Source organism: Equus przewalskii, chromosome 1 (assembly GCF_037783145.1).
Source record: "Equus przewalskii isolate Varuska chromosome 1, EquPr2, whole genome shotgun sequence".
NCBI lineage: Eukaryota > Metazoa > Chordata > Mammalia > Perissodactyla > Equidae > Equus > Equus przewalskii.
Genome location: NC_091831.1, coordinates 57195028 through 57220166, shown reverse-complemented (window position 1 = coordinate 57220166; position 25139 = coordinate 57195028). Strand labels below are relative to the sequence as shown.

The 25139-nt window shown below is 36.8% G+C and overlaps 1 protein-coding gene across 5 annotated transcripts in view; it reads right to left on the bottom strand.

Annotated features, from left to right (window-relative positions):
* Positions 1–13214: 13214 nt before the first annotated feature.
* Positions 13215–25139, bottom strand: part of CCAR1 (cell division cycle and apoptosis regulator 1) — a 52247-nt gene continuing 40322 nt past the window's right edge. For all 5 annotated transcript variants that reach the window (XM_070564363.1, XM_008530177.2, XM_008530175.2 and 2 more), the window contains exons 18-25: positions 24626–24865; positions 24124–24235; positions 17146–17228; positions 16662–16808; positions 15814–15934; positions 15528–15713; positions 14797–15002; positions 13215–14086 (exon numbers count right to left, since the gene is read on the bottom strand). In XM_070564363.1, coding sequence (XP_070420464.1) covers positions 14027–14086; positions 14797–15002; positions 15528–15713; positions 15814–15934; positions 16662–16808; positions 17146–17228; positions 24124–24235; positions 24626–24865 — 1155 coding nt within the window. In that variant the 3' untranslated portion in view covers positions 13215–14026. The remainder of the gene's footprint in view (positions 14087–14796; positions 15003–15527; positions 15714–15813; positions 15935–16661; positions 16809–17145; positions 17229–24123; positions 24236–24625; positions 24866–25139) is intronic.

Genomic DNA, 25139 nt, shown 5'->3' with positions numbered 1-25139 from the left:
ATGAAAATCAAAACTACACTAAGATATCACCTTACCCCCGTTAGATTGGCAAAAACATCCAAAACCAAGAACGACAAATGTTGGAGAGGTTGTGGAGAAAGAGGAACCCTCATACACTGTTGGTGGGAATGCAAACTGGTACAGCCACTATGGAAAACAGTATGGAGATTTCTCAAAAAGTTAAAAATAGAAATACCCTATGACCCAGCCATCCCATTACTGGGTCTCTATCCTAAGAACCTGATAACAGATATCTCAAGAGTCCGTTGCACCCCTATGTTCATCGCAGCATTATTTACAATAGCCAAGACGTGGAACCAGCCTACATGCCCAGAAACTGATGACTGGATAAAGAAGATGTGGTATATATACACAATGGAATACTACTCAGCCATAAAAAAAGACGAAATTGGCCCATTCACAACAACGTGGATGGACCTCGAGGGCATTATGTTAAGCGAAATAAGTCAGTCAGAGAAAGACGATCTCTATATGACTCCACTCATAGGTGGAAATTAGTATATTGAGAAGGAGATCTGATCGGTGGTTACCAGGGAAAAGGGGGGGTGGGGGGAGGGTACGAAGGGGGAAGTGGTGTACCCACAACATGACTAACAAAAATGTACAACTGAAGTCTCACAAGCTTGTAATCTATCATAACATTAATAAAAATAAAAAAAAAAAAAAAGCTGTTTAACCAGAAAAAAAAAAAAAAAAAAAAAAGGCACATACACCCATAGTGTCCCTGTTCCTCGAATGAATTTGAAGCCAAGAATTGTTTTTTAAGCCCATAACCTATCCCTCTTGGATATTCAAATTGCTTAAAGATGATGAGAGGTAAATCACACTAGTGGACAATAGGAAAAGAGAAATCCTTTAAACCAATTATGATAACTCAGAAAGGAGACGTACTGGATTTTCTAGGTTGTAGACATTTCTCTGGGGACACTAATGTCTCCCCAACTTCCCCCAAATGACGCACTTTTTTTTTTTAGAATGCCTGTGTTTTTTAAAAAATCATACATTTCATTTTAAAAATTTTAAACATACACAAAGAAAAAATTCATTTGAGATTCTACTACCCAGAAATTACCATCTTCAGCAAGGTGAACATTTTTCTAGGTAAATATATAGACAGAAAGAAATAATTTTAGAAAAATGGAATATTATATATATTTTAAATTAAAAATTTTTCCTATTCTTCCCACTTAACATAACTGAAAGCCTTGGGAGACATATATACATACATGTATCTCCCAAGATACGTAAACATATACATGTATACATATGTGTATCTCCTACGCATAAAACTCTGAAAGGTAGAGAGACACAGACTGGCTGGGTAGGGACCTCGGGACCCACCACAGTGGTTAGTTCCCTGAGTTTTGTTTTTGCTTCATACATCCCAGACTGGATACTAGAGAAGCTGGCAACCTGGAAATGCCAATTGGCACAGACAAAACTAACACCTCAAGAAAAGCCTGCTCTCTCTAGCTACAGGGCCAAGAAAGTGGCAGACTGGCAAGAAACTTTGACATAATAACTATTCTACTCCATTTGCAACTATCATAAGCTGTTTTTTAAAAAAATAGTACAGGCTCTCAAAGAAGAATTTTTAGTAAATTTCCCTCCATTCCAGTTCATTATGAAAAAAACCCCCAAGACATCTTGTTTTTATTTGGTATCTATCATGAGAACTAAGAAAAGCAATCCAAATGCTTTCACTTCTTTATGAAGCTGGGGAGGGACTTCAGCTAGTGTTACATGGTTTGGCAGGCAAACATTCCTCTAAGTGTATGCGTGATCTGAGCTAAGCCCCCACAGTTCTGGTCCACCGCCTCAGTGTTCTCACCTGCAAAGTGGGAGGAGGATGAAAAACCGGATCACATAACCTTAAATAAGGTGATTGAATGAGGCATGATTTAGGATAAGGATTAGGATAGAAGAGGGGTAAAACAGTAATGAGATAAGATGAAGATTATACATTATACTATGAAACAGATTCTACAAAATTTTCTTATATCCATTTTGTAACTATAAATATCTATCTTGTTTACACAAAATTCCAGGGGCCGGCCCCGTGGCCGAGTGGTTAAGTTCACACGCTCTGCTTCTGCGGCCTGGGGTTTCGCTGGTTTGGATCCTGAGCGCAGACATGGCACCACTCACCAAGCCATGCTGAGGTGGCGTCCCACATAGCACAAGCAGAGGCACTCACAACTAGAATATACAATTGTGTACTGGGGGGCTTTGGGGAGAAGGAAGAAAAAAGAAAATTGGCAACAGATGTTAGCTCAGGTGCCAATCTTTAAAAAAAAAAATTCCAGAGTTATGTCATATTGTTTTCTTATCCCAACGTTATTTTTGCTCTGATTTATATTTCCTCTATCATTCTCTCAGTCAAAATTTGGATGTAAAATCATTTTCATTTGAGAGAGTGTTGTTTTGAAGGTATTTAGTAAACGTATGAGAATCTTTGCTTTGACCTGGAAGAATGTGATTATCTAGGGGATTATATCATTTAGAGATAATATACATTTGCTCAAAGTAATTTACATGAAAAGTTTATACTGAATAGTCCCTTTACAAATGGGAAGCATTTTAAGCTGGGCAAAATGGCACATAAGTAGTTACTGCTAGGAACAGTACAAGACAGGAGAGGCTCTGACCCTGAGCTTAGCCTTTCAATTCTGCTGTTATTTTAAGGAGTTTAATAGAGTTTTATTATCAATATAAGCACTATTAAATCACAGCTGGCCTGAATCAGTATTTTTATTTATTTTTTTTTTTGAGGAAGATTAGCCCTGAGCTAACATCTGCCGCCAATCCTCCTGTTTTGCTGAGGAAGACTGGCCCTGAGCTAAGATCCGTGCCCATCTTCCTCTACTTTATGTGGGACGCCTGCCACAGGATGGCTTGACAAGCGGTGCGTAGATCCACACCTGGGATCTGAACCAGCGAACCTCAGGCCGCAGAAGCTGAACATGCGAACTTAACTGCTGCGCCACGGGCCGGCACCTGAATCAGAATTTTAAAATGTAGACTGAAGCTGGAGATTGGATTCTTCTTACATTTTGTTAAAACTGGAATAAAATTCGTTTTAGTTTGCCAGGTCAACCAGTCCTTCCTGTCTGCACTGTTAAACCCCACACACCTTCATTAGGTTCCTCTCTCTTATGCTTATACTGTGGCACTTCAACCTTTTACTTTTTCCAGTTGTCGTTTTGGATATAGGTATACTAACAGAATAACTGCTAATTCTCTCAATAATCTTAAGAGAAGCGTATGTGTGACTTTATAATGTTAGGCAATGGAATCAAATGAAATAATGACCTTCTTCAAAACCTTTTGTCCTATCCAAGCAGATAAAGACTGGCTCCCAGGAAACAGGAAGTGGTCTGCTATTTATTAAAGAAGAATCTTTATTTACAACAAACTCTTGATAATTAAACAAGAGTACTGCTGAAGCAATGCTGAATGCCCGGGAAAACAATCAGCTTGTGGATCTCAGCTTTTACCTCTGGGCTTCAGTTTTCCTGAGGTGATCTTTATCTGCAGACTACTGGAGATCCCAGACAACCAAGAGCTAAACACGACCAAGCCATAAAACAGAAACACAGTAACTGTGGAGCTGAAGGCTTAGCTGTACAATGGTAGAATTCTCATTTCATTCCAAATTCTAATTCTTCTAGTGATGTTTGGTTGGCTGGTTCTCTTCTGGAAACAGTAGCTCAAAGGTTAAACATTCACCTCCTGGAAACTTTTCCAACAGCCAGGTGAATGACTCCCAACTTTGCAAAGCTGGTAAAAACCCTGGGATAAATAACAGATGGACTTGGGAAATGGCGTAAGTGTGGCCCAAGGCTAGTGTACTTTATGCCTTAATAGGAACAATGGTTCGAAGTAGGTTCTAATTAAATATTTATGTCATAGCCAGAGACAGCAAGCAGGCTTTGTGTGGCCAGGGACTGCCTTTCAACGGATCTATCTATTTAAGAAAGAAACTGAATGGACATTAAATATTTATTCTTTATATGTTACAAGTAGATTCTACTCTTTCTCTGCCTGAAGGAAGACAAAAAAGGCTAGAGATAACCAGTGAGCTGCATTTGGAAATACAATCTTTTTCTTTTTTTAAAGATTTTTAAATTTTTTCTCCCCAAAGCCTCCCGGTACATAGTTGTGTATTTTTAGTTGTGGGTCCCTCCAGTTGTGGCATGTGGGATGCTGCCTCAGCGTGGCCTGATGAACAGCACCACGTCCACGCCCAGGACTCGAATCAGTGAAACCCCAGGCCGCCAAAGCGAAGCGGGCAAACCAAACCCCTCGACCACGGGGCCAGCCCCTGGAAATACAATCTTATAAACAGACTGGGATGCCAGGTTCAACCAGGAAGTAGATCTGAGGTTTTACTGATGTGAAATATTAAACCCTTTACATTTCTCTGGGGACCAGGAAGGAATAACTTTTGATTTTTTTTGGTTGCATTTTCTCACATTTGGAATGGAGAAAATAACATGACCAATTTTTTGCTGAAGCATAGACTACTAACTGCTATATCAATGTTCCAAACTCTTACAATGACCCTTGCAAAGGAGGATTTGCCATAGCAAACTAATCCCAAAACGAATTTATGTTTTCGGTTTATCTTGAATCTGAAAATTTAGAATGATCAGGAACCAGAGCATGCAAATTTCTCATGCTTTGTCTCTTTAGATGTGAGAAAGTTTTGAACTCTAAGATTGGTGTTGTAATAACATCTATTAATAGCTTCCTGTAGATCACATTTAAAGTTGTTCCCTTTGGGCCGGCCTGGTGGCAGAGCAGTTAAGTTCACACATTCCGCTTCTCGGCAGCCCAGGGTTCGCTGGTTCGGATCCCGGGTGTGGACATGGCGCCGCTTGGCAAAAGCCATGCTGTGGTAGGTGTCCCAAATATAAAGTAGAGGAAGATGGGCATGGATGTTAGCTCAGGGCCAGTCTTCCTTAGCAAAAAGAGGAGGATTGGCAGTAGTTAGCTCAGGGCTAATCTTCCTCAAAAATAAATAAATAAATAAATAAAATAAAGTCGTTTGCTTTATGAAGTTTCATTTGCCTGAACTGCTGGAGCAACAACACAATATCAATTACTGCTGGACCACAAGCTTATGTAAACAAAGGTGAAATCTGCACCTGATTTAGTAGCTCAGAGAATTTTTAGGGCAAAGGCCATGAAAATACAAATAAACATTAATTTTAAAAAGTGTCTGGTAAAAGCTCAATTCTGAAGTTAAATTAATCCTCCAAATTTGAGAACCTAGAACAAACTCCATACAAAGAGGTGCCCTCTTAACCACATGTTAACAATAATGCAACTGCAGTAGTGCAATAAAAGAGAAAAATTTAAAGTGATTATATGGCACTCTTTGATGTTAGGTCCAGGGCACATGGGTTCTAAAACTGGTGAACTGGAAAGCCATCTGCTCTCAAGACACTGTTTAACACAATGCCAAGAGCCAAATATTTAAAAGGTGATTGAGATAGCTAAACCTAGACTTCAAAATATTTTTAAAGTTGAAATACCTTAGTAAAGAACAGATGTTCTAAAATACCCACTGGGGGCGAGGGGAATCCAATGAGAGAGAAGCCAGGAATTACAGTTAACCCAGCAATGCCCACAATAACATTTCTGTTACCATTAGAAGGAAGTTCTTCTAACAGGTTCATGCACTTTGCGTGAACAAAATCTCTTAACACCAATTCACCACAGCTTAGGATCTCCTAGAGAAAAGACAAGGTTTTGCTTACTGGTTTTGAGCTTATCTATAAGCAAGGGTACTGCTGGGGCGATGCTGAATGCCCGGCTTTTGGATCTCAGCTTTTACCTCTGGCCTTCAGTTTCCTAAGGTGATCTTTATCTGCAGACTGCTGGAGGTCCCAGGCAACCAAGAGCTAAACACGACAAAGTTCTAGAACAGAAAAATTAACTGCAGAGCTGAAGGCTCGGCTTAGAATGGCAGCATTCTTACTTTATTCCAAATCCAGATTTACTCTGGATTTGATTTCACTCAATTTGAAATTAGGCTGGCTCATACTTTAATAAAACAGATTAAATATATTAAAATGCTTAGATATTTTTGATGAGCAAGTATCCGTAAAACCACCTGAGGTTAAGGCCACATTTCAGCCCTGCCTAGCTCTATCAGGTATCTTTAACTATAGATTTAGGCTCACCAGATTGAGCTAATCCAAACTGCCTGACATGTTAGGATGGGTGCATCACACCAATGGATAGGATTTATTACTTGCATTGTCCTAAATGCGGTGTCAACCCAAATGCCACCACACTTACCAAGCTCTAGTCTTCAAAGTCTGCATGGATGAGCCAGGACCTTTGCTCCTGGCCTCTGCTTCAATTGTTAGCTGAACTTGGGGCCCCAGCTCTGAATCTTGCCTCTGTGGTTGGGTTCCTGACAGTCTGTAAAATCCTCTCTTCTTTAGGGGCTGGACTCTGTCTCTGTGGCATCACTGGCTGACATCTAATTCAAATTGATCCATTCCCCTGGAACTGAGATTATTATCTGCCTGATTTTCAGTAATATTGATACTGTCTAGAGGACTACTGTCTCCTCACCCCCTTTACTTTCTCCACCCACCAGATTAAACTTTTGGACAGGGAAGTCAGTCCATACACAGGAATCTGGACTATTAGCCAGCCCTGGGTGGGGCCTGGGGGAGCAGCAGTTGGATGAATCCCACATATCATCAGTCCCACTGATTAACAACATAGTCTAGTTCTTTTTTTTTTTTGCTGAGGAAGATTTGCCTTGAGCAAACATCCGTTGCCAATCTTCCTTTATTTTGTATGTGGGTTGCTGCTATAGCATGGGCACCACTGAGCAGTTGTAGGTAGGTCCGTGCCCAGGACCCAAACCTGGGCCATCAAAGCAGAGTACACTGAACTTAACCACGAGGCCATGGGGCAGGCCCCCATACTCTAGTTCTCTTTTTCTTTTTCTTTTTTTTTTTGGTGAGGAAGATTGGCTCTGAGCTGACATCTGTTGCCAATCTTCCTCTTTTTCCACTTAAGGAAGATTGTCACTGAACTAACATCTGTGCCAACATTCCTCAGTCTTCATCTATTCTGTACATGGGATGCTGCCACAGCATGGCTTGAAGAGCAGTGTGTAGGTCCATGCCTGGGATCCAAACACACAAACCCCGGGCTGCCAAGCAGAGCACACAAAATTAACCACTACCCCACTGAATCAGCACCATGTGGCAATCTTCCTCTATTTTTGTATGTCGGACACTGCCACAGCATGGCTTGATGAGCCGTGTGTAGGTCCACGCCTGGGATCCAAAACCGCAAACCCCAGGCTGCCGAAGTGGAGTGCACAAACTTAACCACTACATCACCAGGCCGGCCCCCTATACTCTAGTTCTTTAAACACTCAATGGAGCAACGTTTTAGGAACTTATCTAATTTAGGCGAATTAAAGTCTCTCTCACCGTTTGCCTTGCCCATTCAAAGCAATTTCTCTCTGAGGACCTAACTAGTCACAGAAGCTCTCCTTCTGCCTCAAGGAGAGAGTGCAGCCTTTTCAGTTATGGCTTCAGAGGATGCAGTCACTGCCTCGAAGATTAGCCCCTTTAAAATTCAGACAGATGACTAAGCCCTGGCTAGAGACATACAGAGAACCTGGAATTAAGAGCCTTTACTCACACCCCATGTCTCCTCAAGAGATCCTCCCTCATCGCTTCTAGGATCTGCCTACTCCTTGCCTTGCCATTTTGGGGACCTCTCCATGGTCAAAAAGACTTTGTTGCCTATTGTTTACGTCTCCCCCTGCTGACCATCTCAGTTCTTTAATTTTTCCCTCTCAGCCCAGCCACCTACTCCAGGGTCCTTGCCCAAGCCAGCTGATAGGCCCCTCACCCAACCAAGCACTTAACCAGCTTCACAAACTATTATGTCTGAGCATCCTACTTGTCACCCACCCAAAAGACTGTGGGGACCACACACATACACTCCACATTAGTTACATTATGTTCAGAATTTGACACCTCACAAAGGAATTATATAGTCATATCAGCTTGAGAGTGAGAAGTGAAAAAAAAACCCAACAAAAGCAAACTACCAAGAAATGATGATTGATTCTTCCCAGTTTATTTAATTCAGTTGCTTAAGCAGTTGTGACTCTTCCCATAAAGAAACTATTTCAAAGCTTTTCAAAGTGACTACCCTGCAGGTTCCTCGACTTGCAGTCATTCTTTTGACAAATATTTCAGTGTCAACTACAGGTCATCCAATGTAGAAATGTATACTCCTACAGAAAAAGCCCAAATTGCTCAGGGGTACTATCTCCAAGACAACTGCAACTTTTTCTTAGAGGTTTTTAAATCACATAATAAGTAGGGAAACCTGCTCTCTGTGTATACCTTACGTTAGAAATGCAAATTCTCGGGCCCTACCTCGGACCTCCTCAATCAGAAATTCTGGGGCTGGGGCCCAGTAATCTGTGTTTAACAAGGCTCCCACGTGATTCTGAGGCATCCTAGTTGGAGAACCACTGCCTTAGTGCAGGCATAATGATCATATTCAGACTCCGTCATTAATGGGGCTGAAATAAGGAGCTGACTCAGTGACTTAATTAGTACCGTACCTATCTGACAACTAGGTATGTAATTTATGCTCAAAAGTACTTTGATACTTAATCTCCATGTATGTATAAGCCTAGGCTTTTAAACTAGTGGAACAAAAGCAGGTCAATATTATCCATAAGATGGATAATAAATAGACAATAATCAGTTTGCCTTAGACGGGTTTATACCCTATAGGACCCTATAGGTCCTGGTTTATACCTAGTGTCTTGATAGAATTATTCTTGGCACGCTCCTCTTCTCTCAAAAAGTCCCCAGTTTAGATAATAAATTATGGTCTAAAATATCACCTACTCTATAAATAAAACATAAAATAAGGCAGTGAAACATGTTAATGATTCCTGAAAAATTCTCATCATTAAGCTCATTTAACAATTTATAAAGATATTCTTAAATATTTTTAATTAACTTCAAAATAATCTGACTACAAAATTATGGTGGAACAGCTGCCTTCCCTGAGACCCACAGACATGGCAATCACATTGCAGTTGGGTCAGGAAATGCACTGCGTGCTACCTGTCCTGTAGAGTCTTACAGCGTCTCTACCGACTGCGCTCACTTCAATCTTCTGCCTAAAATCAATACACGCTTTCTGTGCCTACTTCGACTTCACATCAGTAGGAGCAAACCTACATGGCTTCTGACAAGAAAACCACCTCAGGTTACCTCAGACCCACACTAAGATTCAACACTATCTCAAAGTTAACTTGTGGACTTGGAAGCAGGGAAGGAGCGTCCCTTCTCTATGATGTGTATGACTGTCAGAGTGCTCTGAAAGCCCTTTAGCATCATGTCAAACTCTGAATAAAATCTACAGTCCCCACTGGAGGATTTTTGATCTACAAAGATGAATTTTTGATCTAGATGAATTCTAGTCAGTATTTAGAGATCTAAGTAGCTAAGGAAATTCAGCCTCTCAAGAGTCAGTTATTACCTGCATCAGAGACAACTCACAAAGATTGGCGGGAACCCAGGCAACCACTGAAAATAGCATTCCTTTCCTGCTGGAATTGTCAACAACTCTATCTAGGTACCTAAAGAGAATACCTTTACTGTTTGCTATATACAAGTGGCATTATCTGTTTTCACCAAATGCTTTAATTAGTTTCGTGGACATGAATAACCAGAGATAGATTACCTAATACATTTACAATAAATTCTATCCATATTCTAACAAGTATAATCAATGTTTAACATATTCCAAATTCCTTTCTTTAGCAGAAAATGAGAAGTTTCCAAACTTTTTTTTTTTGCTTTCTACATAAATACTGTTTTTCTTACCAGAAAGAAGTGACTACCTCTGTATTAAGGCATAACACAATTATGATGTCACTGTGGCAGAAATCCCTGCTGTTCGTCCCCTTGATCTCAGCTAAGACTCTGTGGCCCAGAAGACTAAGGCACTTGAGATTTTTCCCTCAACTGAAGCATAGGGAAGGTGCTGAGACTCTTGGGATTGTCAGGGTCTTTGGTCCTGTGTCCAAGTTCATGTCTCTGCTGGTGCTGAAGATGAACATTAAGATGTAACAAAAATGTAAAAGCATCTTCAAGTTATCTTCCCTCCCGAGTCCACTTTGGCAAAAGTCCCCACAGCTTGGCCTCTTAGCAAAGGTACAACTCAATATCCTGGTCACTCTTAGGATTTAAAGAGAGAATGGCCCAGGGGTACACAACTGATGAAAGGTTCTGTGCCAATCATGCACTTATGCAGGCGAGCGGTGCAGTTATAAGGTAACACAGGCAGTGCTGTGAGCCCTCAGGGTGCCCAGAGAGGGCAGATGAAAGGGGCATCAGCTAATCTGTCCTACCTAGTCCAGCCCATCCAGTTCAGGCTCTTTACAGGTTTGTTTTGCTTTCCACAGCATTACTATTGACAACTGAATTACTTAGGTTTCACTCTGCTAAAAACACATGAAAGGTGAGGTGCAAAAGAGCCCTGGGCTTAGTTTCTCTTAGTTTTGCCAGTATGGTTTTAGAATTCCTTGGGACACAATTTGTTTAAATTCTTAATATAAGTTAAGGTCAACTATATAAAAATATTCTATAAACCTATAAAACCTGGTATCATCCAAAACCAGATGTTATTTAACCCCAAAATCACACCTGAGATTTTTCAAATCTATTAAGTGATTTGAATGTCAGTGAATGGTTAATTCTGACTCTCTGCTGAGCTTTTTCACCTTGATCATTTCAACACTCTTGCTATAGAATGTATTCCAAATATTCTGAAATATCCTGTAACATTAACTTTTTAGATTGCTTTCAAAATTTTTATTTAATGGTTTTGCCTTGCTGAATGTTTTCAGAGGATTAAGGCCTGATCTTTGTTTCTCCAAAATATAGCTTCATATATTCTTTACTATGATTCTGAAATTAAATTTTATCAACAACAATGAAAGTGCTGGGCTTATTTGTACCAAGTAGTCCCAGTGTCCCTTGTGATGGTTCATTATCAATTTCACCAACAGAAATAAAAGCAGGAAGTTCTCCCTTCTACTAGGACAACTAATACCAAAGAACCAGCATTCTTTTGCCACTTCAGAGGATAAGTCTTGCATTTTACAATAGGATTAAGATTCTTATTTTCTTCATTAGTAAAATTATCCATTCATTCAAGCTACAAGACTTTATGATTAAGGTTTTATGATTGTTAGGGTTAAAAAGTGAGAGCACCTCAACATTCTTAAAGGGGCAGACAAACTTAAGAAAGTTGGAGAAGAATCCTACAGTCTCTGAAAAAGCACTGATTCATAAGCCAGTATTACTCACCTGTAATTCTAAGTAGTTATGTAATAGGTTGTGGTTAGGGATCAGACAGACTAGGAAAAATATTAGAAAGTATGTGTTGAATATTACTGAAAATTTTGAGGAGTGAAAAGTGTACATATGCAAAGTCTAAGTGTTACTGTAATTCTCTTAAAAAAGGATTTTTTGTACTGTTACTTTTTTTTTAGGTATGCTTTTTGTTTTTTTGGTGGGGAAGATTGGTCCTGAGCTAACATCTGTTGCCAATCTTCCTCTTTGTTTCTTTCCTTCCTCAAAGCTTCAGTACATAGTCGTATATCCTAGTTGTAGGTCACTCTAGTTCTATGTGAGATGCTGCCACAACATGGCTTGATGAGAGGTGTGTAGTAGGTCTGGACCCAGGATCCAAACCAGAGAACCATGGGCCACTGAAGCTGAGCATGCAAATTTAACCACTAAGCCAACAGCGTCAGTCCCATATTGTTATATTTTTGAAGACTAATTTTCTAGGACTTAGGCAAACTTCAGAAAGAAATACTAAATTCTTAAAATTTCAGTTGTCCAATGACTGAACCAAGCATTAAAAATGCAAATACAGGCATCTAGAACATAAAAAGGATGGGAAAATAAAATTAAATGTTATCATAGACCTACTTTGTTATCTGATTAAATATTTTAGCTTGGTCAATGTCAGATGAGAGAATACAAGAATAGACTGCATTTTTATTTCTGAATAAATATCCAAAACAGTTTAGAAAGGCAAAACAGGTTCTCTTTCCCTCATTTTCTCTAACACCAACTTTTCTATATGTGACCTGCTTTTTTAAGCTCAATCATCTCACTTTCCACTTTCAGTGAAATTTTGTAAGAATTTTACCCCTAAGTAATAATAAAATGGAAAGATGTATACTTTTTCTCCATTCTCCCAATATTATTCTGTTTTAAATATCTCTGAGAAAAGTCTAAAAGGTAGACTTTATAAGGATTTTTCTCATTTAAAAATATACTCTATTAAAGAACTATATTCTTTACTGTCTTTCATTTAAAAGTTTCTCTCCAAGATTTTCCCTTGAGAAAAAATTCTTTCCAACTACCCTATTACATCTTACCTTGAAGGAGACACATTCATACAATAACTGTATAATTACGGATGAATCAGGAATTTGACTTCAGGGAAGTTCAACAAACCATAAGACCAAAAACAGCAACTTAAGACAAAAATTGGTTTGAAAGAATTTCCTGTATTTTAATCTATTTCTTAGTAAAAGCCATGTGGATTCCATTTAGCTTAAGATATGTGTAACGTGGCACTTACATTCTCATGTTCACCTATTTGGAACACCTAGGCATTATTTTGGCAAAATGAAATAAAATAACCCTAATATAGCATAGATTTCTGTGACAGTGAAATGTTCCAGGAAGGGTTATTTAAATACAGAACACTAATCATCTGCTCAAGATGCTCTTCAGTTTTCACCAGTGTTATCTGAAGGACATGTCATTTAACCCTATATTCCTTTAGACTCGAGTTTCTCACCCTGGGCACTACTGACATTTGGGGCTGGATAATTCTTTGTTGTGGGGGGTGGTTATATGCAACATAGGATGTTTAAAAAAATCCTTAGCCTTTACCAACTAGACACAAGTAGCACTCACCCAGATGCGACAAGTAGAAATGTCTCCAGACATTGCTAACTGTCTTGTGGGGGCAAATTCACCCCTGTTGAGAACCACAGCTTTAAAAGTATACCACATTGCCTACTTTTTTCATTCAACAGTTAATCAACTCTTATGTATCCACTAAAATTCTGAAGGAAGTACACAGACTAAGAAAAAAATTATTTTTAATTCAAGAAGGCTTAACTTAAAAGGCAACATACTGACATCTACTGGCTTGGTACTTAACTGTACATTTGACATATACTGCATTTTTTAAAAACTCCTCAAAATTAAAAGTAATGTAGCTGCTATTCTGGGAAAGTTGAACAATTAATCAGTTGAATAGTAACATTAACATCAGAATTATTAGTTTTATGTAAAGCCTCACGTATACAGTAACAATGCTAATTGTCTATTTCTTAGTTTTTGATGTATTGTCTTTTGGATGAATTGAATTTTTAATGAATGCTTTCAGAGACTGATAATTAGAGGGTTTTTTTTTTTATGGTGAGTAAAAAAATGTCTGGTTCAAAAACTTGCAAAAATTAAGCAGCATGCTATTTTATGATTTATAATGAAATTTTAAAAGACTAAAAAAAATTTTTAAACCTAAAAATGATAATTCTATAAATAAAATTACAATTTTCTAGATATTTTAATAAAAGACATTTGGTAATTAAATACTACTGTCAATTAAGTTGATGAACTTTATTGGGGTTAAAACTATAACAAAGTTCATCCTAAAACATTTTGCAATGCAAAATTATTTCACTCAAGGAGTGTTTAATAATTTGAATGCCAGGAATTACAAGCAATTTTCAAAAGCAGAGACTCTCACGTTCGTAAAACTTTATACATCATTTGAACTAACAGATATTTATACTACTAAAATCAAACATGCATCACTTTCAAACATTCTTGTATCATGATTTTATATATTACATTATTTAACACCATTCCTCATCACTACACGTATTTTATCATACACTTGTACCAATCTCCTTGGATTTCTGATCTTTGTCTTCATTCTTCACATTATCCTATAAAACAACAGACAAGGAAAAACTATAGTTTATTAGATTCTCTTAAATGTAACTTTAAAAATAATAAACACTGCTAAACAGAAATACTACAGATAGCCCATTTTACCATCTGTGGAAAACTGACCCTGGGGTCAATTATGAAAGAAATCCATCTCTCAATTCTATGCAGAATGGCTTAGAGTATTTGAGAAAGCCATCTGAGTTCTGAGAAATTAGAATAACAGTAGTTATTCCTTGCACTGCAGATTTTTTTCTTCTGTGAGTGAGACCCAGGATGTGGAAGATCTCTCAATTACTGAAGTTAGTTTATAATGGCATTGAGTTACTAAATTTTTCTTTAGTGACAAAGAATCCTAATAAATTAATTATGATAGTGCCAAAGTTTCTCGACTCTGCCCACAATAAATGGGTATGAAAAGAAAGTGAAAGGTTTTATCTTCCTCAAGTTCAAACTCACTCTCTGGTTCTGAAAGAAATACAAAATTTGCTTTAAGAATTCTGTACATACAAACCATGTTGACATCCCATCAAAGTTCTAGGGAAATACAATCCTGTGGGAATTGCTTTTGACTAATCTGATGAAGAACAGAATGCCACCATCATTTGCTCCTAGAAAAACCACTATGAGCTTAATAACGTTAAAATTGCCATAAAGATATAAAAATTGAAATAAACTATGAAAATGTTGAAAGTACAAAACTGCTAACCTTCTTGAGAACAGTGTGGATTTCATCCATTACTGTGGATAAGTTTCTGATTGTTTTATTCAGTTGGTTTTCAAATTGCAAATTCATGTTTTCTGAAATCTTTAAGTTCTCTTGTAACTGACTAAGGTCCTTTTTAACTTCTCTGAGTTCACCAGAAAGGCTTTTGTTGGAATTCTCCAAATTTAATATGGTTTTTTCATCTTCATCTGTTTAAAAGAAAACAGAAAAACTCACCATCTTACCCCTTAAAATATCCAATTTAATTCTGAGGTTAAAAATATTTCCACTAGCAAAATAAAAAGCAGATATAATTCCTTAATGGCCACAAATGTCAATTTCAATAGTTATAAATAACACTGTAATACTCATTTCATTTAAATTAAGTTTTACCTAAGTATTACTTCTAAACCAATGTTTCATTTTCAGACGATTGTACAGACTAGAGAAAGTAGCAGAAACTGGAGAAAACTAAGTGGAACCAGGGGAGGATTAAAAGGATGCAACAGAACAACAAACGAACCTGAGAACATAAAAATCTAAGATTAATTCTTAGAAAGCTAAGCAATTTTATAACTTTTAACAGAAATGGTCAAAATTAAAGTTACATTATTGCCCAGACTAAAATGCAAGGTATGGCTACGCATGTGTGTATAGGTACATACACACGTATGTACACATATATACTCCAATAGGGTGTTAAAAGTACTGACATATCCAATGCTGTTACTTACCTGTTTTTTCTTCTAGTAACTGCAGCTTCTGTTCTACTTCAGCTCTTACTTTTTCACTCTTTTCCAATTTTTGCAAGAGGCTTCCTACATCTACCATTGCACCATTGTACACGATAAGGCCAACATTTTCTTCCACATCCTTCGATTCCTGTTTTACTACTGGTGTTGGAAGTAACAACCTGTTTCCTATAATAAAGAAGATACCATATTTTATTGTTATTTTTTTTCCTCTTTAATTAACAATAAAGTTACAAAATGTCACAATCTTAAAATAATATACTCAAACCTAGCATATCTTCCTGCAAGGCTTCAGACTCTTCATGGTTTTCTTCATCTTTTGAGGTATCTGTTAATTTCCGGTAAAAGCAAGATTCACGGAGTACCACTTTATTAAGAAGTTTCTTTACCTGTTATGCAGGCAAGTAAACAAATTCAAAAGATGAAAATAAGTTTTTGATTCTCCTTGAACAACTGTGTCCTAATTTTCACATACGATGGATATCAGTGGCATCTTGTTTTCTCAGGTATCTACTCCCACTCAGACCACTTATGCTCTCTTAACTATGTTCTCTATACAACTAAAATCAAAATTATCATTTGAAAAAATGTCTAACATTGATAGAAACACTTAACACATACATTAAAGTATATGCACAAAGATGTTTATTACAGTATAGTTTGTAATTCCAAAAAGTGAAAACCACTCAGCTACTGAGACTATTATGGTACATCTATACCATGGAATACTATGCAGTCATAAAAAAAAAGAAGTGGGTATCTATTTTCACGTTAGAATGCCCATGACACTGTATTGTTAAATGAAAAAAAGCTGTGTATTAATATGTATAGAATGATTTCATGTGTTACTTAAAAAACTGATCATATATGTATACACACACACACACACACACACGAATTGCTTACGAAAAGATCTAGTAGGTTATATATTAGACCAGAGTAGCACTAGAGGGAGAGGGGACTTTGAACTTTCTGTTACTTTATACATTTCAGTATTGCTTGACTGTATTACTAAACTAGCCTGTACTGCTCTTACATTTCCAAAAGTCAACAGAGACTAAAAGATAAAGTTACTTAAAAATGCTTTTCACTTTAAATATTCAGAAGATAGACTACCTGAGCCCGAGAAAGATGTAGTCCAAGAGTATAAAGTATTTCTTCCAGATCCTTTTCAAGGAGGTAACCACAATGGCTTTGATCAAAATAAACAAATGCCATTAACAGATCTCTGTTAATTGTTATCATCTGAGTCTTTTCTTTTTCCTAAAGAAAATGCAGAAGATAGTATAAAATTTTTACCCTTGAAAAATGAGAAATTGAAACCGTGTCCATATAATAGTGAAATGTTAAAAGACCTTTGCCTCGTCTCAGCAAAAATGAGTTGATCTGGTTTATGTGTATGGGAGAAAATAGTAAGACATACTGGTTATCTGACATAATCACAAATATCAAAACATGAATGGCTGAAGTTAGCTCTGAGTAGTAATATATAGATATACAAGTACCAACAAACTTCATGACCGTGTTATATTTAAGAAATCTGGATTATATAAGAAATGGAAATTAACACATTATAAAAAATACAGTATTTGATAAATACCTTATCTTTAGAGGGCCTCTCCTTGCAGTACTTGTTGACATCTCTTTTGTCATCTCGTTTGTTTATTTCTTCCTCATCTCGATCTATAAAATAAATACAACAGCAAAAACTTCAGCAATACAGATATTTTCAATTATTGTAGAGACTGAAAATACTTTCCTATTACTGGTCAGTTTTCAAAATACACAATAGCAAAGAAGTATTATATGAATAAAAATAGTTTGGATTTTATAAGAAACAATTATAAAGAATAAGAGGAGGAAGCAATTTACAAAGACACTAGAGAGGGAAATAAGTTGACTTTATTGAATCAAATAAAAGGACTTAATTCCATAAATATTTCGAGGACAAAGTTCAAATAAATGAATTAATTTTATACATGAAATTGAAGAGTATTAACACCAACTTAAACAAACTGTATTTTCTAAAAGCTAAAAGGAAGAACAGCCAATGTACTAAAATTAAGTGCAAATAGATTATTGCAAAATAAAACTACATACAAGAAACTGAGAGGTTCTAAAGATAACTAAGAACGAATAGTGTTAGTATCCAGATTTGCTAGCACTAACATATGTGTCCCATGATAAAAGATGGTAACTTGGATAAATCTTAAAAAACAAACAAAAAACTAGTACAGTAAGGTAAATCTGCAACTGTGGAACATATGACTTGAAATCTGTACTCTAGGTAAGTAGTCTTAATAAAATTCAAATATCAAAAGGAATACTTGAGCAATTTAGACAAGTCATGACACTTATTTTCTAGATTAGAATAATATCTTTTGTTATCATTAAAAGTTTTTTTGAAAATATAATGCACCTTGTGCAAAATTCAAAATACACAAAGAGCAACTGGCAGAAAGGAAACTTCTTTTCCTTACCTATCCCTAGGCTACCCAGTTCTCCAAGACCTCAGCCATCACCCTCAGGTCAACCATCATTACCAGCCTGTTACAGAACTAATATTAAAGAATTAATCAGCTATGGGTTGAACTGTATCCCCTAAAATTCATAAGCTAATGTCTTAAGCCCCAGTATCTCAGAATGTTACCTATTTGGAGAAAGGGTCTATACAGAGGTAATCAAGTTAAAATGAGGTCATTAGGGTAAGCTCTAATCCAATGACTGGTGTCTTGAGAGAAAGGGAAAATTTCGACACAGACATGCACAGATAGAAGATGAGGTGAAGACACAGGGAGAAGATGGCCATTTATAAGCCAAGGAAAGCTGCATGGAACAGATCCTCTCCTCACAGCTCTTAGAAGGAACCAACCCTGCCAACTTCTTGATCTCAGACTTTTAGCCTCTGAGAACTGAAAGACAATAAATTTCTATTGTTTAAGCCACCCAGTCTGAGGTACTTTTTTTTTAGGAAGATTATCCTTGAGCTACCATCTGCTGCCAATCCTCCTCTTTTTGCTGAGGAAGACTGGCCCTGAGCTAACATCTGTGCCCATCTTCCCCTACTTTATATGTGGGATACCTGCCACAGAGTGGCTTGACAAGCAGTGCATAGGTCCACACCTGGAATCCCAACCAGTGAACCCCGGGCCGTTGAATTGGAAGGTAGGAACTTAACCACTGCACCACCTGGCCAGCCCTGTGGGGTACTTTTTAAGTAGCCCTAGTGAACTATACATCATCCTTTCATGAATTATATGCAAATACTAAAGATCTTTTTTGCAGTTATTTAATGATCCAAGGACAATTTTAAAAGAGAAATTTTGGTTCTAGAAGCTTCTTGGCTCCCTCAAACGGATCTCCATCAAAAAGCTCAGAGTAACAAATGGTTTGTTGGTAAAACACATGAAATATAGTAAACACTAGGAGTTAAACAGTCTTTGAAATACTACAAAGCATATATATTCATAAATATTTCATACTCTATTTCCTCTTTGTACATCCACAACACACATAAGAAGCTAATGTATTCTGTGGTAAAACATGCCGAACTTTGCTTAACCCAAGTTTCCCAAATTTATCTGGCTCCAGTATACTTTATTAAGCTTAATACCTATTAATATCTTGGGACACTCTGGGAAACACTGCTTTAGTGTATTTAAGTGTCAACAATATAGTGAAAACTTTAGTAAAGAGAATATGCATGCTAAAACAGGCACAAACCTCGAAAACATGCTAAGTGAAAAGAAGCCAGTCACAAAAGATCACATATTGTATGATTCCATCTATATGAACTGTCCAGAATATCTATAGAAATAGAAAGCTGACTAACGGCTGTCCAGGGCTGAAGCAGTTGGAGGGAAATGAGAGACACTGCTAATGAGTACAGGCTTTCTTTTTGAGATAAACAAAAATGTTCTAAAATTGATTGTGGTAATGGTTGTACAACTCTGTGAATACTTAAAAACCAGTGAGTTGTACATTTTTAATTGGGTGAATTGTATAGTATGTGAATCATATCTCAATAAACCTACTAAAGAAAGGAAATAGAGAAATGTTCTAAAACTGGACTGTGATGATAGGTTCACAATTTTATAGTTACTAAGAATTATTAATTCTACACTTAACACAGGTGAGCTTTCTGCTATGTATGGGCACCTCAACAAACTGTTTAAAAAAACCCAGAGAATGTATCCTTGGAATCTAATTATTTTTATTATATATAAAATAGTAGAGTGGCTCAGCCACTATGCAGCTTTATTCTCTTGGGTAAATTAATTTATTGCTAATACCCTCAGTTTCCTCAATTAAATGGAAAATATAATAGCCTCTGAATATAATTGTGAGGATTAAATAATAACATTTTTATCAAGAGTGTACCATATACTACACAAAGGTTGAATCCCTTTTCCTTTCATTTATTCACACTCTATAGACTTGATTCACCTTATTTGGGTATTTAACTTGGAAGACGTCACTTTTAAAACTTTGTCTCTCCTTGAACTTATATTTTTAAAATCCAAGTAATACTTGCTCATCTTAGAATATAAATAAATACCATCATACAAAGATACACTAAATTATGGCAGGTATCATGTGCTTTTATTTCTCCCTCCCAACACACACACCTAATGCAGATGAAACCCATTTAATGGAATAAGCTGTCTATAAAAACTATTTTGCCATATTTTCCATGTCACTATCCTCCTCCAACATCTTTTTCAATGGCTGCACAAAATTTAACTGCATGTCTATATCAAAATGCATTTAACTAATTCCCTCTTATTGAATATTAAGATGGATTCTAATATTTTGTTTTATAATAATTATGCAATGAACATCCATGTTATTATAAAGGACATGGTTAATTCTCATTTCCAAACTTCTGTCCAGAAAAAGCACAACAATTTAAACTGATCCCAAGAATGATGAAAATACTCTTCTCTTTACCCTTGTTAAACTGACGTTACCTTTTATTTAAAAACTTAATTTTCATCAATTTGATAGGTAAAAAATAGACTTGTTATTTGCCCCTCTGATTAATAAGATGATGCCACACCATTTTAGACATTAACTGGCACTATATTTTCATTTTTTTAACCATCAATTCTACTTTTCCAATGGAAAAAGAGTGGTCTTCCAGAGACTTGATAGAATAATGAAATACAAAGTAAACTATGAAACAAACAACCATGATAACACAAGCAAGCAGCAATTGGAAACAAGGAAACCAAAAGTCCTGAGATGAGGAGGTGGCCAAGGGTCCGGCCCCATGACCAAGTGGTTAAGTTCACACGCTCTGCTTCAGCAGCCTGGTGTTTTGCCAGTGCGGACATGGCACCGCTCATCAGGCCATGCTGAGGTGGCATCCCACATAGCACAACCAGAAGGACCTACAACTAGAATCTACAACTATGTACTGGGGGGCTTTGGGGAGAAGAGGAAGAAGAAGAAGAAAAAAGACTGGCAACAGATGTTAGCTCAGGTACCAATCTTTAAAAAAAAAAAAAACCCCAAATATCTATTTAGAACCTATTTGGATATTTAGACTGTTCAAGGAACCTGCAATATACATCAGCAATGGAACTAGAAAAAAATCCCTCTATTTCTTACTAAAGAGCTTATATTCAGGTGGGAGGCAGATAAACAGTAAATAAAATAAGTAAATAGTATAGTAGAGTAGGTTATACATTCTATAAGTAGAGAAGGATAAGGAGGGATTAGAAATGTGTATTAATGGGGAGGACTGCAATTTTAAACAGGGTAGGGTACAGAGTAGGCCCTAGTGAGAAAATGACAGCTGAACAAAGACTTCAAGCATGAAGGAGTCAGGAAGGTGGATCTCCAGGTAACAGTGTGCAGGAGAAGGAACTGCCAATGCAAAGGTCCTAAGATAGGAGAATACGTTATGGGTTCAAGGAAGCCCAGGTACCTGAGGTGCAATGAGTAAGTGGAAAGAGTAAAAAGAGATGAAATTAGAGACTTGATGACGCAACACCTTATAGGTCACTGTAAACACTTTGGCTTTTTTTCACAGTGAAATGGAGAGCCACTGTAAAAATGTGAACAAATGAAATGACTTAAATTCTTTTTTTTGAGGAAGATTAGCCCAGAGCCAACATCTGCTGCCAATCCTCCTCTTTTTGCTGAGGAAGACTGGCCCTGAGCTAACAACCATGCCCATCTCCCTCTACTTTATATGCGGTATGCCTGCCACAGCATGGCTTGGTAAGCGGTGCATAGGTCCACAACTAGGATCCAAACCGGCAAACCATGGGCTGCTGAAGTGGAATGTGTGAACTTAACCACCCGTGCCACTGGGCCGGCCCCAAAATGACTTGAATTTTACAAAGGTTATTCTGGCAACTATTGAGAAGAGACTTCAGAGAAGGGGGTAAGCAGGGAAACTAGTGGGGAGGGTATTAAGTAATCTAGGCAAGAGACAACATGGCTTGGATTACGATTAGTTCAGTGTAGCTGGTGAGAAATGGTCTGCTCTGAGATATGTTTTGAAGTTGAAGGCAATATTACTTCCTGAAAGATTAGAAATGGGATATGACAAAAACAAGCCTCAAGAATGACTCCTAGGTTTTAGGTTGAATAACTACAAGGATGGAGTTACCATCACATGAGCTGGAGAACGATGAGGGTGACGGACAATTTTTGTTCTTTTTGGTCAAGAAAGGCAGGAGTTCAGTTTTAGACTTGTTTATTTTGAAATGTCAGATAACTTAAGGGAGATGTTAAGTAGGCAGGTGATAAGGGAGAATAGGAGAAAGGTCTGACTTGAGATACAAATTTGAGAACTGTCAATATATAGACAGTACCTAAAGCCAGGAGAATGGATGAGACCACCACCAAGGGAGTTAAATATTACAAAAGAATAAAGACAACAACTAAGGGATGAGAGCTAGGACATTCTAATAGACAAAATAATGAGAACACTGTTTAGTGATTTAACCAAAGCAGTGATAAAACAATACTGAGTGGGGCTGGCCCCGTGGCCGAGCGGTTAAGTTCGCGCGCTCTGCTGCAGGCGGCCCGGTGTTTCGTTAGTTCGAATCCTGGGCGCGGACATGGCACTGCTCATCAGACCACGCTGAGGCAGCGTCCCACATGCCACAACTAGAAGAACCCACAACGAAGAATACACAACTATGTACCGGGGGGCTTTGGGGAGAAAAAGGAAAAAATAAAATCTTTAAAAAAAAAAAAAAATACTGAGAAGACAGGGGAGAGAAAATAGGACTGTAATAGGGATGAATCTTCATTGAGCAAAGCACGTAATGAAGATAAATGAAGGAATATTGATACATGCATATTATATCACTGTTATTGATGTTATTAGACCAGATACTAGATGGTATTAATAGATGGTATATGACACTATTGTTCATTTTCTTAGGTGTGATTATGAAAATTGTGGTTAACAGAATGTCTTGTCCTAGGCAAGTTGAAGAATTCCTACATTCAAATGGATCAGAAACACACACATACAAACACACAGACAACACAAATAAGACAAAATATTAACAAATGAATCAATTGTGGGATACATGGTGTTCAATGCAGTATTCTTTCAACTTCTTTCACGTTTGAATGTTTTCATCAATGAGAAAAAAAATAAAATGCAGTGGTCGAAAGAAGAAAATGTAGAGGCAAACCAAAAATGCCTTAAGTAATAACAATCTGAGATATGTAAAATTAAAAAATCTCATCTCAGAAAAAGATTTTAAAAAAAAATCTACAAGGAGACTGACACTCACTCAGTTGGAGCTTTTCAGGTACTTTATAGTTGGCATCTTTGACTGATCAGGACATGTATTATAAAGTATTTTGAGTATCATTCCTATTGGTAAAAGTTTCTTATTCAAAACTTGTGAGGCCGGCCTGGTGGCATAGTGCTTAAATGGTTAAGCTCCACCTAAATGTTATATGCGCTCCTTTGCATGTATGATAGTCTTTGTAATTTAAAAAAATGCTAAAATTAGTTTTCTAAAGAAGAATATATTCTAAGAAACAATGAGACCATTACACTATTTATGACAAAGTGTAAGTACCATGTTCAGGGAATTTTTTTTCTCAAGTTGAATAAATGTTAATTATATATGGGACATATGATAATCAAAAATAAACATGTCTTGGGGCCAGTCTGGTGGTGTACTGGTTAAGTTCGCGCACTCCGCTTCGGTGGCCCTGGGGTTCAGAGGTTTGGATCCCAGGCACAGACCTACACACCACTCGTCAAGCCATGCTGTGGCACTGTCCCACATACAAAATAGAGCACGAATGACACAGATGTTAGTTCAGCAACAATCTTTTTCAAGCAAAAAGAGGTGGATTGGCAACAGATATTAGCTCAGGGCCGATCTTCGTCACCAAAAATAAATAAAAGTAAACATGTCTTAAAATAATCCTGTCATCTAAAAATTACTTAATACAAACAGATTTTCATTGGAGAATATTTTACTCTTTCTATTCTAAAAAATATTAAAATTATAGATTTCAGTGATACAAAGTTGCCAAACAAAAAATGTATTTTTCATCCTAAGGAGAAATAAATCAATTTGAATCATACCATCCTCTTCATCCTCAGCTTCTTCTGCTTCCATTGGATCATATTCATCTTGAATATTATCTTCCTCAGTTTCATCATCATCTTTAGAATCATCTTTTCTTTTATCTTCTTTCTGCAATTTAAAATGTCTTTTAATTAAGCAACACATCTCATCAAACATTAAATGACTAAAATCAAAAAACATTACAGCCACTAAATTTATTTGAAATAGTATCACATTATAAATTTCTTAAAACAATACACTTTACTAAACTACCATTCACAATATATGTAAATCAAATCATCATCTTGTATGCCTTAAACTTAAAAAAAATGAAAACTAGTTATAGATGTTTATATAGGCTCAATTCAAAGACTTAAATTTCTAATAATACAGTAAAATCTTTCAAATTTGGCCTTTATGCTTCACTCTTCTGATGGAATTCATCATCATTTGTTACACTCTGGAAGACTACCAGAAAACTTCTAAATCAGGCTGCTGGTCATGGAAATATTTACAGACCTTCCTTTCATCTCTATCTTCTTTTTTATCTTTATCATCGCCTGATTTTCTCCGTTTGGGTTTCGGCTCATCAGTTTCATCATCTCTTTCTTCTTTCTTATCTTTTCTCTCATCTTTTTTGCTTTTCTTCTCCTTTTCTTTTTTGTCCTCTTTCTCAGGAAGAGATAATAATGATTTGTATATCCTGACACCAAAATCTCTTTGAAGCATTTCATTGAAAAGTTCTGCAAACAATGAGACCTATAGAAAGATATCAATAGTAACCAGCAAACTTTAATAGAAATATTGAATAAAACCACATCACAGTAATTTATCAAATAATAACTTGCCACATCTAACAATGTGCACTAACAATAGAGTTGTAATAACTGACGTCAATGATGTTGAAGAGCCTCAAAATCCTCAAAGACCCTTCTGAAGATATAAATACTATGTTTAGTATACTTTTGGTCAAATATTATAAAAAATAACCATACTACAGAAAATTTGAAAATAAGCAGGAAACAAGGATTTC